We start from the raw sequence: 12,733 nt of genomic DNA on the forward strand, positions 1-12,733 counted from the left end.
TTTTATCTGCTTTTATCACAACCGAGGTGGCCAGAGAGCAGGGAGGGGTAGTAGGTGGCACAAGGGAACCTCTGAGGTCTGTCCACGTCTAATGCCCCACGAGTGCGCCACCTTAGGTGCAGACGACTTGGCGGATGTCATTAAGTGAAAGCCCTTGGGATGCAGAGATTATTCTGGATTATCCAGGTGAGCCACTGTAATCACAATGGTTCTTACAGGAGGGAGGCAGATGGTCAGAGACGGAAGGAGAGGTTGGAATGATGTGGCCATGAGCCCAGGGAGGCGGGCGGCTCTGGAAGCTGGCAACAGCAAGGACATGGGTAACTCCCTCGGGCTTCAGAAGGAACCAGCCCTGCGGACACCTCGATTTTAGCCAGTGGTAGCCACGCTGGATTCGGATCTCTAGAAGGGTAGGCTGATACCTTTGTGTTGTTTAACTTTGCCACAGCAGCAGTAAGAAGTAAACAGAGGAGGTATGGCCCGGCTGGTTTAGCACAGACAGGGGTCGTCCCACGGGTTCCGAGGGCCCACTGCGGGCTTGGATGGTGCCCATAATGTGTCATTGGCTGGACCGAATGAGTGAAGATAAAAGGAAGAGAGAGGAGAGGGCGGTGGGCGAGGTGGGGCAGGAGGAGACCTGCCTTCCACTGGCCAACCCACCCTGCTGCCCTGCCAAGGTGTGTGACCCGGGTGTGACCCAGGAGTGACCCCCACTGTATCCCCGGGGCCTGGGGCCGGAGGTACCCAGGAGAGACCTGCTGGAGGAACCAATGAGAGGACGGTAAGCTCACTGAGGGCAGGGTCTCATTTCCAAACCCCTCGCTCTGATTAGTGTGGCCCGTACCAGCAGGGCTGGGTGCGCAGAACAGGCGAACGGCAGCCTCGGAAGAAACAGGAGGCGGTGGGACTTGGGGTGGATGGCGACCCTGGTCCTGGCCTCGGCAGCCAAATCCCACACGGACCGTCTCCCCAGGGCCAGGCCCAGCCCTCCCAAGCCGGGGGCTTCAAGTCTGAGTCCCTGTCAAAGGTCTTTCATCAGGAAAAAAAAAAAAGGAGTTCCTGTTGTGGCACAGCGGAAACGAATCCGACTAGGAACCATGAGGTTGCGGGTTCAACCCCTGGCCTCGCTCAGTGGGTTAAGGATCCGGAGTTGCTGTGAGCTGTGGTGTGGGTGTGGGTCGCAGATGAGGCTCAGATCCTGCGTTGCTGTGGCTGTGGCATAGGCTACACTTCCGATTGGACACCTAGCCTGGGAACCTCCATATGCCATGGGTGCGGCCCTAAAGAGACAAAAAAAAAAAAAAAAAAAGGTCTTTAATCGGCCCCTCCCTTGGCCACTGCGAGCTGGGCTGAGTGATCAGGAGCTCCTGCCCTGGACTCTGGGTCTCGGGCAAGTGAAGTCAAGGTGAGGGGTGGGCACTCACTGGGAGGCAGGGCTGTGGCGTCCTTCTATTTTCTTGAGGGCCGCACCCACAGCATACAGAGGTTCCCAGGCTAGGGGTCAAGTTGGAGCTACAGTCACCGGCCTACACAGCGAGGCCACGGATCGAACCTGCAACCTCATGTTCCTAGTTGGATTCGTTAACCACTGAGCCATGATGGGAACTCCTTGAGGAGTGAATTAATTACAGGTGAGGCAAAGCATGAGCTGCTGGCCCCACCTCACCTCCAGCCCTGGGAGGCAGAGACACTGAAGGCCTCCCACCCACCTGTGGCTCATTCCTCCCCCAGCACAGCTAGCTGGGAGGGGAGGTGGCCAAAGTCCCTGTCCCCCAACCCTGGGCCAGCTCCACTTTGGAGCCTCGGCCACGTGCAGCCACTACAACAAATGGCTCTTCGATTCAGAGGCTCAATGGGCTTTCAGGTATCACCCAACCCAGGGTTCTCAGTCTTTGGGGGATTTAAACAAGCGATGGACTTGTACCCAAGTAACATACACATTTGCACACTTGCTACACACACACACACACACACACGCAACTGTGCAGGCAGTTTCAGAATACGCATGGACCACAGGTTAAGACCCAACTCTAAGCCAATCTCTCTTCTGCTGTGTCTCTGATGAGGAAACTCAGAGCCCAGCTTGGGGTGGTCTCATCCGAGTCCTTCCCCAACACTTGCAGCTCTCCTTCGGGCAGGTGGCAGGAACACTCGGCCAGGTGCCTGGTGTCGCCTGCGGTGGAAGCCCTGAAGAGCCCGTGGGTCCCTTCCCCCAGCCTGCTGACCAGAAACATCCAGATGGTGCATGCTCCCAGCTGACCCAGGATGGACACGCACTCCGAGTGGGAAACAATCCCATGCTGTTCCAAGCCACTTAGAATGTGGGGCTGTGTTACCGCCGCAGCCTAGAACGAGCTGGCGCGCTCTGCTTCCTGTCCCATTTTCCTATGGCGGGTCCCTCCCAGCAGGAAGGCACTGCCTCCAGCCCCTCGCTCCCTCAACCATCTGCCTTTTGGGTCTCACCCGACATGCCAGTGTCTTAGTGGTGCCTGCCCCCGCCCCCCGTCACCACGTCAGGTGACGATACCTCATCGAACAGATGACACTGTCCTGTGATCGCTGGTCTTCCTCCTCTCCAGCCCGTGGGCTCTGTGAGGTCGGGGACCAAGCATGTCTGACTTATTCACCACTGTGTCCATAAAACTCAGATAAATGTTTGTTGACTGACTGCCTGACTGACTAATGGGATGGATACATGGATAAATGGAAAGGTGGATGGACAGAGGGATGGGTGGAATGATGGACAGATGGTGAACAGACTGGTGGATAAATGGGTGGGCAGGGAGTGGACAGCAGGGGGAATGAAGCATCAGTATACCTATTCTGTTCAGTGAGAACATTTCACACGCAGTGAACTTCAAAGAACTAGTCAGCCTTGACGCCCTCTCTTCCCTGCGCCGTATTTGACGAGGGCCCTAGAAGCAGTCAGGGCAGATCTTTCCTGAACACCTCTTGTGCTAAGTGTTGAGGATTTTACATGCAGTCTTGCTGATCTTTGCAACACCCAGGGAGACAGGTATCACGGGTCCAGTTTACAGATCAATCTTAAGCCCAGAGAGGGGATCCCTGCTGTCCAAGGCTGCACAGCCTGCTCTCTCCCCACAGCCTGTCTTCCCTACCACTGGGTTCCCAGGAACTGGGCTGGGAAATCTGAAAGCATCATTCGGATGGAGGGGTGGGGCCTCCTGGTGCCAGTTCCGATCACCAGGAGGCCCCACCCCTCGAACCAGAGGGTGGGCCAGAATTTTCCTCCAGAAGAGGGGGGGTGACCTTCGGTGTGGCCACTGCCCCCTCACAGACATGTCCCCTGTCGAAGCCAGAGAGGCTGTGACAAGCGTGGGCCGTCCAGCTCCTTCCCCTAGTTTCTCATCTAGTTCAGAAGAAGGACAGAGGCCATGGGGGCAGGGGGACCTCTAGAACCCCAGGCATCTCTCAGTGGCTTCCCAGGAAAGGGAGAGGGGAGCGGGCCCGGGGAGAGAGTGGGTTTCTGCAGTGGCACTACCCTGACGTGTGATGGCTGAGCCTGGATGACCCGGGCCCACGGGACTCAGGGCCTGGCTCCAAGTCCTGGGGGTTACTCGAGGGAGCCTGGGTTCCAGCCTGGGCAAGAGAGCCCCTGGAAGTGGGCAGGCCTGCTCGGGCGGCAGGACTTCTCCTGGTGATAAATCTTTCGAATACTCAAAGGGCCTCGTTCCAGGCAAATTCCGCCTAATTTCCTCTTCGAAAGTTGCCAAGTTCTCCCTCATTGTTGTATTGTCTCGAGAGGTGAGAAAAACAGCTGAGGGTGCCCCGTGGGTGACTGTTCCCAGGTTCTCCTTCCCGCCCAGCTTCTTAGGGAAAAAACAGCACGTGCTTTACAGGCCGGAAAGGTCTTTCTCTCCGGCTTCCAGTAAGAAGGGAACCCGCCCTGTCCCTGCCCCGCCGCCCCCACCCCCGCCAGCGTTTGGGGTAAACAGTTGCCTGGCCTCCCCCAGGGCTTCTGGGAACGGCAAGGCGAGCGGGCCTCGGAAATCACTGCAGGAAGTGGCCGCAGCAGTGGCTCCAGGGAAAGGAGGGTGCCCTTGATCTCGACCCGCCCGGACCCTTGTTTTTACAAGCAGTGGATTCCGTCCACCTCTTACGAAGAGGGGGAAACCCACGTAGGAGGCAGAGATCCCTGGAAGAGGACCCGCCACCAAACATGCGGCTCTTAATCCCGCCGGGCAGCCCCCACCCGCGCGGGCTGGCAAGGAGCACCCCGGTGCTTCTGCTGCACGTTTCTGCACTTGCGGCGCTACTCCTCAGACCAAAGGCCAGCAGAAAGGGCATTCAGGGAAGAAAGAAGATACACAGGTCCTTTCTGCACCCAGGGCTCTAATAACACGGCATTAGGGAGCTCACACCGAAATACACAAAGCATCGAGACACACACCCACTGGACCCAGGCTGGAGGGCTGGCGCCATTGTCTGGTGACGGGACCTGCTGGCGTGTTGCTCGGTGTCTCGGGCAAGAGAGGGGGCACGACTGCCCGAGAGCATTTCTTAATCTGCTGGTGATGCAGACAGGTCAGCTCCCCGGGGGTCTGGGGGAAAAATGGACTCAAACTCTCACCAGGCAGCTGGGAGAGGGGCGGGGGCGGGGGGTGGGGGGGGACAGGAGAGGAGAGAGGGGAGAACTGAGTCAGGAAACAAAGAGGAACGCGCTCGGGTGGAGAGAGGCCTGGAAAGATGGCAGAGAAAACAAACTACAGGACAGGAGACAGGGCCACGTCTCAGGAGACGGAGAGAGGGCAGAGGGGAGGGATGGAGAGAGCGCGGCAGGGAGAGACACGCAAAAGAGACTCACGTGGGGACGGGGAAGCTGAGAGAGACAGAGAGGCCGGGCAGACCCCCGCGCCCCGACAGCACCCTACGGCCAGCACAGCCACACCAGGCGCAGCAGGACCGAACCCACTCAGGGATGCTGGAGTCCTACAGCCGCCCCTGTATCCTGAGGCTATTTCCCGTTGGGGGGTGGGGTGGGAGGCGGTGTCCGGAGCTTAGGGTCAAAGCGAACAGCCCTGGGGTCGCATCCTGTGTGTGATGGAAACGCTCTCTACCTGCACTGGCCACGACCGTAGCCACTGTCTACACCTGGCTACTGAACACTCGGAACAGGGCCAGGGGACCGAGAAACTGCCCTCTTGAGTCAATAAATTTGAATGCAAACAACCCTACGTGGCTCTTGGCTGCAGCACAGTTCAAGGCACCCTCCTCCTCTGCTGATGGAGAAGGCGGGGGGCACCCAGATGCAGCTCGATGAGGTGGCCCTGCCCTCCGAGCACACCTGGCTGCCTCTGGTCCTCACCCTCCGCGCCTCCCCTCCAAGGGAGGGCGGCTCTGGGGCCTGTCAAGTGAATCAGGACAAGCCAGCTGACCATCATCACAGCGCTTAAGGGGCGCCCTGCCTGGCATCTGAGGGCACCACCCTGGGCCCCATGCGCCCTCAGGCCCCCCCATAACCATGCGGACCTCCCAGCCCACAACCCATCTCTCAGACGACTTGGAACCCGCTTATATAACAAGAAGGCCACACGCCACCCATGAATCACAGGAGGGGAGGAGGGTGACAACAAGAAGGAAGCAAGGTAAAGTGGTGACAGTGTCAGCGAGGGAGAGACCGAGGGGCAGGGGCAGAGCTGCACCCACCTGGGCCTCCCTGGGCGACGGGCAAAGGCTGCGTCTGCTTCTCACCCGGCTCCGAGTCCCGCTCTGAATCCCAGGAGCCGCCAGCCTCCTCCTCCTCCCCCTCCTCCTGCGATCCTGCTCCAGCCTCTGGCTCCACGGGAGCAGGGGGCAGCGAGGGGGGGGCCTGGAGCAGCTGCAGGCCTGGCCGCCCATCAGCACGGCAGGGGGAGCTCTGACTCGAGGCCAGGCAAGTCAGCAGCGCCGGCCCGCGGCCACGGCCTGCATTAAAGGGACATTCTGGTGCTATCCAGTGACCCACATCCTCCAAGCCTCACTGCCATCCCCGGGGCAGGTGATGCCCAGACCTTCCTCGGGGGTACAGTGACCCTCCAGCGCCAGAAGCCGCTGCTGGTGGAGCGACTGCTGCACCCAGGGAGCTGTTCCACTCACAGATCCAGCGCCCCACAACCAGGGCGATCCCCCTGCGGTCTCCTCTACCCCTCAGGAGTTTTCAATGGCTCCCCATGGCCCTCAGAAAACTGCCGTGGCTTCTTCACTCGGCTGATAGGACCTGCATGATTTGGCTCCAGACACATCTGCAGGGACCTGCCCCCGCGTCCCCCTCTCTTCCAGGGCAGGGCACACAACACTGCCTCCCCCACATTCACGCTGTGCACCCCCTTGCCCTGCTCCCTGCTCCTGGCACACTCCTACTCATCCCTCCGCACCCAGCTCTAAAATCGCCAGGGGAGCCTCTTCTGGTGCCCCCAGACCACATGAGTCACTCCCTGCTCTGGGATCCCAGTCCTGGGGGACACGCCTCTGCTTCAGCTGCTCCCTCCGCAGTCATTTGTTTACGGCTCTGTCTCCCCAGGGGGCCCAGCAGCTCTTTAAGGATGAGACCCAGGGGCTTAGTCGCCTCCCCACCCCCAGCACAGTGACCCACATCCTCCAAGCCTCACTGCCATCCCCGGGGCAGGTGATGCCCAGACCTTCCTCGGGGGTACAGTGACCCTCCAGTGACCCTCCTGGATGGACTGGCCAGGCAGTGCTCTGTGATTCAAGGGGGATGGTCTCAGCCTGTTTCCAAGGAATCCTATTATTGCTGCCCCTCCCTCCCTATTTTCCACCGCTGCTCCCCCTCTTCGGGCCCAAGGGGGCCGGGAGGGACCACGGTCTTCCCAGCAAGAGCAGTAGCCACAGGTGGGCAGGACAGAGGATGAGAAGCTCTGCTGGCCGGAGGTGAGGCTGGCAAAGGCGAGAGCTGGTGAAGTAGAGTGTGAGAGACGAGAAAAGAGACAGGCAGGCGTGGCTCTGGTGTCCTCCGAGATGACAGTAAAGGATGGGACTTCCGCAGGGACGTGAACACTCGGGTTGAGGAGTTCCACTCTCCACAGAGGCCCAACTGCATGCCTCTTGGCCCCAATGTTGTTAAGCGATCCAGTGGCCACTTGTGAAACAAGTTTTAGGCAGCATCTCTCTGGGCTCAGAGCAGACCTCGCAGGAGTAACTGAGTTAGAAGGAAAATATTCCTAAAAGAGGCCAAGGCATCCTCCCCATGCTGGGAGACTCCATTCTTCTGACGTGTGTACCTGCTGGAAACTGGGGTGGTACTCCCCGAAATGATGTGCAATGTGTCACAGGCAGGTACCGCGGCAGCCTTGTTGTATTTTTCTGCCACAATTCCTTTCTTGGTGGACCCACCTCTCCCCACCCATGAGGTCCTTGGGGGGCTATGAGAGTATACTGTGGTAAGGGCGGGAAGGTAACCCAGGGTAGGGCATCCCCTGGGGTGAACGGGACTACAGTACAGCCAGTCAGAATCTTCCATGAGATTCTATAAAGACACTGAAAGGAAAATGGGCTCTCGTATTTTTTTAAGGATTGCAAGCTCCAGGAATGTGGCTTGAGGCTGCTAGAGGTCCACCTTTCCCACCACAAGGAAAGACTCTGCCTGACCATGAAGCTGGCAAACAGAAGCAAAGCCAGGAGATGGGGGCCAGGGGCGGGGGTGTGAGACTGAATATTAATGATAGCATTTGACTCCTGGATACAGCTATGCCTGAAGTCCTCTCTTAGGACCCCGCCCCCACCCCCATTACTTTAATACAGTTACAGCATCAAATTCTGTTTTTGCTTCCGATAGTTTGAATAATGTTTGTATCAATTCCAACCAACGGTCCTGACCAATACACACAAAATGCACACTTTTCCAAGGAGATGGCTCATAATTCCATCAGTCTAAAAAACTTAGGTCAATGAGAAGTAAGAAACCTCCTCACTCAAAGTAGAGCAAAAAGTGGCATCTATTGCTTACTTGCTTTTTACAGCCTTTTAAAGCCTGTGTCTATGTGCCTCAGTTTCCTCGACTGCAAAATGAAGATCAGAATAGCTTTTTTTTTTTTCTTTTCTTGGTTAAGAGAAATAAAAACATAACATGTAAAGCTCCTAGACAGTGGCCGGCATGCAGCAGGAGCTCAACCTGTGCATGCTCCCTCTACCTTTCCCCCAGGGAGCCCCAATTTACACCCTTCTTATACTTGGAGGGGAAAAAAATACTCTAAGTTAAACAACCTTCCCACTTGATAGCTGGCGGGCTCCCTCGGAGGGCAAGGAGGGGGGAGCAGAAACTGCTTGTTCATGCTTATTTATCTTACCTGCAGTAGGACAGTTCCCCCAGGAATTGTGAGCTGTAAACAGTACTTCGGGGCGTTCTCCCAGGACAGCAGCTGAACGTCCTCAATAGCGCTGTAGGAGACTGAGTTCTCCATGTACCCAGTTGGCTGCAGCAAAAAAAGAAAAAGACGTACATTGGTTACAAGATCAGGCACAACAGCCATGTCACAGAAGAAGGTTCTGGAAAACATCCCCGGCTCTAGCGATACGCCACCTGAGCTGGCACAGACACCCGGTAACTCTGGGAAGCAAAGGACTTGGTCTTTCCTAGCTGGTGGGGTCAAGCTGGAGGGGAGGGCCTGTGGCGGACACCTGCTCGCGTGTATGGACTTGCAGTTAGGACTAGGGGGCGGACACACTGAGGGTAAGGCCTGTGCATTGTTCTTCTTGGCATCCATGGCCTGGACCCCTCCATCCCTCACCATGTCCAAGCTACCACCCTCTCTTGAGCACAGAGCATCCCTCCCTGTGCCCTAGGGGCTCCTACACTTGTATTAATTATTGTGCACCCACGTGCTGTCTGTCTGACGTCTGCCTCCTAGCCAGGCTGCAGCGACACGAGGCCAGGCCCGTGTCTGTCTTGGTCCCTGCTCTCTCTCCCCAGGGCCTGGCACATGGCAAGGGCTCAATAATTGGTACTGAAAGGAAGAATGACAAGGGCTGTCATCGGGCATTGCTGGGGTGAGGGTGGGCGGGAGAAGTTCACAGCCACTCACGGCTGAGTGAGTTCTGCTGTCACGGGAGCGAAGGTGCCAGGCACCAGGGGATGCGCTTGCTACCAGGAAACGGCAGCGTCCTTGTCTCTCTGGCCACAGAAAAGCCAGACTTTTGGAAGAATCAAAGGGGAGGGTGGCACAGCTGAGAAGAATAACACCAAACATCTCTCAAGCTTTCTGACATGGGCCAAGCTCTCCCCAAGCACATGGCAAGTGGTATCTCTTCTAATCCTCAGAGCAGTCCCAGGTGCCAGGCCAGCCCCACCGCACAGATGAGGAAGCTGAGATTCAGGAGGTCCTGTGACTCGCCCAAGGTCACTCAGCCGGGAAGGGGCGTGGCCACCACTGAACTCCGCGGCGGACTCAGGGATCCGGGCTCTGACCATTGGGCTGTGATACAAGCAATTTAAAATCTGTGGACCCAAAGTGATTTTTACCTTAAGGACTTGAGATCCCCACAAGGTTTTTTATTTTCAATTTCTGTCTGCCCAAGCTGAGATGCAGTGGTGGTGGTGGTGGCAGCGGAGAAAAGGGCTGAAGGCTTAAGCGGCCTCGAGTTTCCCGGACATGACCAGTCACCAGGCTCAGGAAGTAAGAGTGACTGATCACTGACGTGCCCATTCATGTGCTCACTCGTTCATTCATCTGATGCCTAAGGACTGGCCACCTGTTATGTTCCAGATCCCATGCTGGCTGCTAGGGGTACAGCAGTGAACAAGATGGAAACCCAATGGGCAAACCAAATACCCAAGTAAATAAACTACTGGAGAGTGGCAGGTGCTGTACCCAAATCCAGACAGGGTGTGGTGGCAGGCGGCAGGCCGAGGAAAGATGGGGGGAGGTGCGTGCCAGGCTCTTGATGGAACAAAGGCCCAGGGGCGGGAACAAGCTGGGAGTGCTGGGAGGAGGCAAGGCCGAAGGCAGGGAGGGCGGGTAAGAAATGCCTACTCCTGGAGGCCTACTGGGGTGCTGGCATCGCTCCTTATTGGGTGGGTGCTGTGGGGCCCTAGGCAAGTTTCGTGGCATCACTAGGACTGCTGCATGGAAAGGGTGAGCAGAGGCAGGGAGCAGCCTGGAGGCTCCCGCCAGGGTCCAGGTGAGCCACGAGGCTGCTCAGACCCTGGCCGGAAGGGGGCAGGGAGGCAGCCAAGTCCCTGTGGCCCTTCTCAGCAGCGCTGACCCGCCCCCCCTCTCAGCTCCAACAGCCTCTGTGTCCAGCCAAGACGGTATATCAGTGCGTCGCAAATGCAAACACACGGGCTCCCCTTCGCCCCCCTGCCCTGTTCCCGCACCCCCTGTACCATCACATGCTCAGTGTTCTGCAGTCAGTGACTCAGCCCCAAGAGCACGTCTTGTCCTGAGAACACCAGCGACACCAGGGGCCTGGGGGACTGCTGACATGCTCACTGTATTTCTCACCGAATGTCTCCCCTGCTGGTGTTTCAGCACCACGAGAGCAGGAATGTTCGCCTGTTCTGTTCCATGTGCCTGAACAGTGCCTGACACGGAGAAGGGGATTGTCGTTTCTTTCTTTCTTTTCTTTTTTTTTTTTGGCATCTTAGGGCTGCACCTGCGGCATATGGAGGCTCCCAGGCGAGGGGTCGAATTGGAGTTGCAGCTGCCGGCCTACACCACAGCCACAGCAACTCGGGATCCGAGCCGCGTCTGCAACCTACACCACAGCTCACGGCAACGCCAGATCCTTAACCCACGGAGCAAGGCCAGGGATCGAACCCACATCCTCATGGATCCTAGTTGGGCTGGTTAACCGCTGAGCCATGAAAGGAACTCCTTTTTTTTTTTTCATTTCCTTAACAAATAAAAGGATATTCTTCCGAATAAAAAAATGCCCAGCCATGTATTACTTATCATCACTAGGCATAACATATTGGGAAGAGGTTTTGGTTATTAGTTTTAAATATTAAATTTAAAAATTAAAAATAATAAGGTAAAAAAAATCTCCTTTAGGGCACTGGCACTGGGGTGCCCAGACGCGCTGAACACCTATCCTTGGCAGCCCACATCCCTTTCCAAGGTCCGGCTGGCTTCCCAGCCCAGCCCTCGGACCCCTTGATACACCAAGAAGTCAGAGAACACGGGCTAGAACACAGCGACTGTGGCATCCACAAAATCGTTGCACCTAACAACAGATACGGACCCGCATCCAAAAACCCCACAAGGGTACTGAGCGTGACCACCACGAGGTGGATGTGATTTATTCAAACCAAGCGGCCGGCCTGCCTCATGCCTTTAGAACCTTGAACACACAAGCGGAAAGCCTGGAGGCTTCTATTTCCCCATCACAGCCTCCTGGAGACGGAGACGCAGCGAGCCCTGTGCTGCCCAACGCTCACCAGCAAGCCGATGGGAACACGGGGGCTCCAAGTGACATGTGCGACGTACCATGACAGAAGGCCTGCTAAATACCGTGCCTGCCTGTCTCCTGACCCTGCTGTCACTGTCTCAAAGTGGCCTTGATGAGAAGGTGCACTACCAGCTTTTGGGGGACAGGCTGGGTATAAATACACACTTTTTAAAAAAAGCAGATGCACTGCTGTTTGACGCAGTCCTGGCTGAAAGCAAAAATTGGAGAATCAATGAGACCTGTGTTTGAGCCGCTTACTGTGTGTCTTTATGAGAGCGACTGCCCCTCTCTGAGCCTGTTTCCTCCAATGGTCCACTGAGAATTTAATGAGCATCAGGAGCCTTAAAGAGGATCCAATATGTCAAGGGCTTAGTACAGCATCTGGAACAAACTGAAAAGCTCAATAAAACGAACTATTGTGAGAAACACTAACCCTTTTATCTCTGGGAGCTCCCTCACCTCAAGTCCTAATTCTAGTCTAACCGTGAGAAAAACATCAGGCAAACCCCAAGTGAGGGGCAGCCCTCAAAATAACCGACCAGCACTCTCGAAAAACAGGGAAAGGCTGAAGCATCTGTCCCCACCGAGAGAAGTCAACAGAGACATGATAACTAAATGCACTGGGAGCCCACGGGAGAGCCTGGGGTAGAAAAAGGACATCGGGGCGAAACTAAGGAAATCAAATAAAGCGTGGACTTTCATAACGCATATATCAGTATGGCTCAGGAGCGGTGACAGATTTATCATGCTACCGTCAGATGTTAGCCACGGCGGAGAGAGGGTGTGGGGTGAATGCAAGCGATACTGTCTCTGCAATTTTTCTTTCCGCCTCAAACTGTTCTAACATAAAATGTTTATTAAGAAACATGACTTGCAGCTGCGGCTGCTGTTGTTGTTACTATTATCACCATGATGGACAGCCTGGACAGGCGCCCCTGAGGCTTGCAAGGGAAATGGACAGATCGGGACTGCAAGCCCCCTCGGCCGCTCTTTGGATGCAGGGGTGAGCTGACGCTGCCGAGGACGTCCTCCATCCTGGGTACTTTCACACCACTGGGACGATTTTACAGATAACTGATAATTCCCCGGTAATCTGAGCACAACGATCAGAGCTACAGCGGAGGAGATTCCTGCATGGGGTAAAGGCTGAGTTAGATAAAAAGGAAAAATTAAAGTCTCCACTTGAGGGAAGCTAGGAAATCCAGCCCTAAGAGGTACATTTAAGAGAACATTAAGTAGATGAAAAAGTTATTTCTACGCGTAAACGCAGTACAAGATGTACTGGGTGGTTCTGTTTGCATGACGTCCTGGAAGAAGCAAGAACTATAGG

General features: G+C 56.1%; 1 protein-coding gene across 2 annotated transcripts in view; it reads right to left on the minus strand.

Moving 5' to 3' along the window:
- The window catches only part of CMIP (c-Maf inducing protein), a 228,883-nt gene that overhangs the window by 79,854 nt on the left and 136,296 nt on the right, over nt 1–12,733 (minus strand). Inside the window, exon 2 of one of the 2 annotated variants that reach the window (XM_047789045.1) lies at nt 8,304–8,429. In XM_047789045.1, coding sequence (XP_047645001.1) covers nt 8,304–8,429 — 126 coding nt within the window. Of the gene's footprint in view, nt 1–5,667; nt 5,875–8,303; nt 8,430–12,733 lie in introns of those variants that run through there. The other variant, XM_047789046.1, reaches the window with a different exon arrangement.

Source organism: Phacochoerus africanus, chromosome 8 (genome assembly GCF_016906955.1).
Source record: "Phacochoerus africanus isolate WHEZ1 chromosome 8, ROS_Pafr_v1, whole genome shotgun sequence".
NCBI classification, from domain to species: Eukaryota; Metazoa; Chordata; class Mammalia; order Artiodactyla; family Suidae; genus Phacochoerus; species Phacochoerus africanus.